The following is a 3,606-nucleotide window of genomic DNA, read 5'->3' on the forward strand; positions in this document are numbered from 1 at the left end:
AACGAACAGGTTCATCCGTCAGGCCTTAAGACACAGTTGTGGTAAAACTCCTGTCAGTTAAGTACGGGACCACACAGGCGCCGGCGGTATGTGGCCTGGATGAGACGGTCTAGAAGTAGGATGAAGGTTCATTATAACGGAAGGACGGTTAAAGTCACGGACAAGTTGGGAGAGATTTATTTTCGGTTTGCACACAGTCACGGCAGGGAAAAGGGCATCACGTCGCAAACGCAAAATACCATCTTTAAGAACATCTTAAAGCCTGCGTAAAGGCATAGGTTAGGGAAGAGGCGGACCCTTTACGCATTGTTTACGGAGTCTTAAAGAAGGATTTTGTGTAGTCTATTTCTACAGGCATGCTTGAATCATGCTTAAGATTAGCGGCTTTTCCTTATTCATTTCCTTATTTGTACACACGTCGTGATTATTACGTTGGATTTTGGCAGAGGCAGATTCCATTTGCCTTTAAGTAGCTTTAAGGCGTCGCAAATACTAGTACTTATCAAATATCTTGCATTGTGTTTTGAAATAGTCATCGTTATTTCTGCAATATGGATCTTTATGAAAACCTGTGCGTAATATCACTACACAAATTTCCCATCTTTAAGCACATCTGAAGCACGCGTAAAGGTACAAGTAACTGAGGAAACGGAATCTTTACGTACTGTTTAAGGTGTGCTTTAAGAATATACATGTGTTGGTTCATTGCCACGTTGGGCCTAGAGGCTAGGTTTCACGCAGGTCACGTACAATCAAAGAAGTCATGGGATTGTGGGAGAATGGACTAACAGACCGTATATGTAGGTTATAGCTTTGAGAAAAGAATAGGCATGTGGCAAAATGTCCCTTAAAATTTTACCCTAGTGACGCATGGATACTTCGGAATGAAAGCATTTACACAGACCAAGGCTTATCATTTATGGCAATATGTGTAGAAATCAGCGCTAGCTCCCACGACTGTTTTTATAATACCGGGCAACGAATATTCTGAGCTGTTTTTCTCGTAGCAGACCGGTAATAGCTGGACTGGATAAACTCCAGTGTACAGGAAAACCATATGTACGGGGTTCGGAAAATATTGTGCTAAAATGTGCATGACCTCACATAAGTAGTATGTAGTCAGCACGCTGATTCTTATTATTCAGGCGGTGCAGGCGGTGCGAGGCGGTGCGGGTCAGAGGTCACCGTCATTATGCTAAGGATATGCAGATGTATGCAAATGTGGACGAATGTATGCAAATTTTAGCTAATGAGCTAAATTGCGGGTCAGATAAAGGTCAGTGTGCACTTTTGACCCCGGTAACCTGGGTAACCTGTCGTGGGCGTGGTTAACGTCAACCTCTGTAGGAGATGATTGGCCGCATGGCAAGCGTTGGTGACTTGTTCTGAGGACCTGGAGTAGTCGATTGGTTTGCATGTGAAGTAGGTGACGTGCTTCACGGTGATTGGTGGAAGCTCTGTGGGTGTCGGTCAGAAAAGTGTATAAAGTGGCAACAGAAACCGGCGAGAAACCAGTCCCTCTTGCGGAGACAAATCTGCGTCCAAGTCCAAGTCTGTCGACAGCGAGCGAAGAACGAGACCGAAAAGCCATGGCACATCAGCAGCAGCAGCAGAAGCGCAAGTCTTCACTGGTGTGTGTATGTGTGTGTATGTTTGCGTGTGTGTGTGTGTGTGTGTATGTGTATGTGTATGTGTATGTATGGGTATGTGTGTGTGTATGTGCATATATACATTTATCGATATACATATATCGATATAAACGTGTTGCTCCGGAGTAAAATATTACTCCGGAGTAAGTATTTTTGGAGTAAGATATTACTCCGGAGTAACTATTACTCCGTTTTGGAGTAAAATTTTTACTCCGGAGTAAGTTCATTTGTAGCAAGTTAAGTATATTTGTCGTGATTGCCCGTATCGTGTATCCTCACATGCATGATGTAAAGATATATATATCGTATATGCATATACATAACAGTCGGAGTATTTGTGTGTGTGTGTGTGCGTGTGTGCGTGCGTGTCTGCATCTACTTATACATATATCGATATAAACGTGTTGCTCCGGAGTAAAATATTACTCCGGAGTAAACATTTTTGGAGTAAGATATTACTCCGGAGTAAGTATATTACTCCGGAGTAACTATTACTCCGTTTTTGGAGTAAAACTTTTACTCCGGAGTAAGTTTATTTGTAGCAAGTAGCAGGTATATTTGCCATGGATGTCCGTATCGTGTATCCTCACATGTATGATGCGTAGATATATCGTATATTATGCATATACCTAACCGTCGGAGTGGGCGCGCGCGCGCGCATGTGTCTGTGTGTGTTTGTGTATGTGTGTGTGTGTGTGTGTGTGTGCACCTACATATACATATATCGATATAAACCTGTTGCTCCGGAGTAAAATATTACTCCGGAGTAAGTATTTTTGGAGTAAAAATTTTACTCCGGAGTAAGTTCATTTGTAGCAAGTTAAGTATATTTGGCATGGTTGTCCGTATCATGTATTCTCACATGTATGATATCGATGTGTAGATATATCGTATATGAATATACATAACCGTCGGAGTAAATGATTACTCCGGAGTAAGTGAACTAGTGGTTCATATCTATGTCACGTATGTTTGTGTCTCATGCGTGCATACATCGACACAACGACGCAAAAGGCAGTAGGGTTCGTCACACTTTATTGATCACTTACAGGTCAAGACTGTTCCGAAAAACGCGCAAGACAGCGTACGTCTTGTCATGTAGGTATCGCTGTTACATTAGGACTAGTTGTCGCTGTATTATTTCAGAACGAGGTAGCCGTATTTTGTCATCAATTTCTGCTCTGGGACCCAGTTCTTGCTGTACTCGATATTGTAACCGTAACGAGGCATGGCAGCAAACTCTACAAGGTAAAACTTTTTGCCAGCGCGTTTTGTCTCTTTGATCACGCGTTGAGGGACATCGCCCGGTTCGTGCTTGAGTGGAATGGACCAGTCTCGATAGAGCGTCCACTCTTCCTCGTCACCGCTGTCGTAGCCGTACTCTTCACTTTCATCATAAGAAGCCGTGTTGGAAGAAACGTCCGAGTCTGCATCACTCTCAGAATCACTTTCATCGCTGTCGGTTTCTGTCACTGACTCTGCCTCCTCAGAGTCCACCACAGATTCATCTTCGTCTGAGACGGTTACTTCATCTTGTGACACGGTCGGTTCCTCGTCCTCTTCGTCTTCCTCATCGCTTGATGAACCAAGCGCGTCAGTGTCATGTTCATACGATATGTCGGAGTCGTCAAAAACATCGCGCTTTCGGTAAGATCCTGTCTCGGGATCTACGACGACTTCCCCCGAGGCAACAGCCGACTCGTCTCGGTGTTTTCTTTCCTGGTGACGATCAAGGTTAAACTTACGAGCAAACTCTTTGTCGCAGATTTCGCAGACGAAAGACATGCTTCCTTTCTCTTTCTTGGGCAAGGGAGAAATGAGGCGAGGTTTATGTGCACATGAAATATACCACGATACTTTCCAAGTCATTATACACAATATCAATATCCATGCAAATGTGATGTGTTATGTATGATGTTTCCTGAGTAAGTGTATGTACGTATTGTGTTTATGTATG

At 43.4% G+C, this 3,606-nt stretch overlaps 1 protein-coding gene across 1 annotated transcript; it reads right to left on the reverse strand.

Moving 5' to 3' along the window:
• Positions 1–2,786: 2,786 nt before the first annotated feature.
• LOC109482439 (clumping factor B-like) lies at positions 2,787–3,434 on the reverse strand. Its single transcript, XM_019785146.1, has one exon. It carries the CDS (start codon positions 3,432–3,434, stop codon positions 2,787–2,789), a length of 648 nt encoding a protein of 215 aa, XP_019640705.1.
• Between the last annotated feature and the right edge of the window lie 172 nt (positions 3,435–3,606).

The sequence above is a fragment of the Branchiostoma belcheri genome, unplaced genomic scaffold (genome assembly GCF_001625305.1).
Source record: "Branchiostoma belcheri isolate BF01 breed outbred unplaced genomic scaffold, Haploidv18h27 scaffold6, whole genome shotgun sequence".
Taxonomy (NCBI): Eukaryota; Metazoa; Chordata; class Leptocardii; order Amphioxiformes; family Branchiostomatidae; genus Branchiostoma; species Branchiostoma belcheri.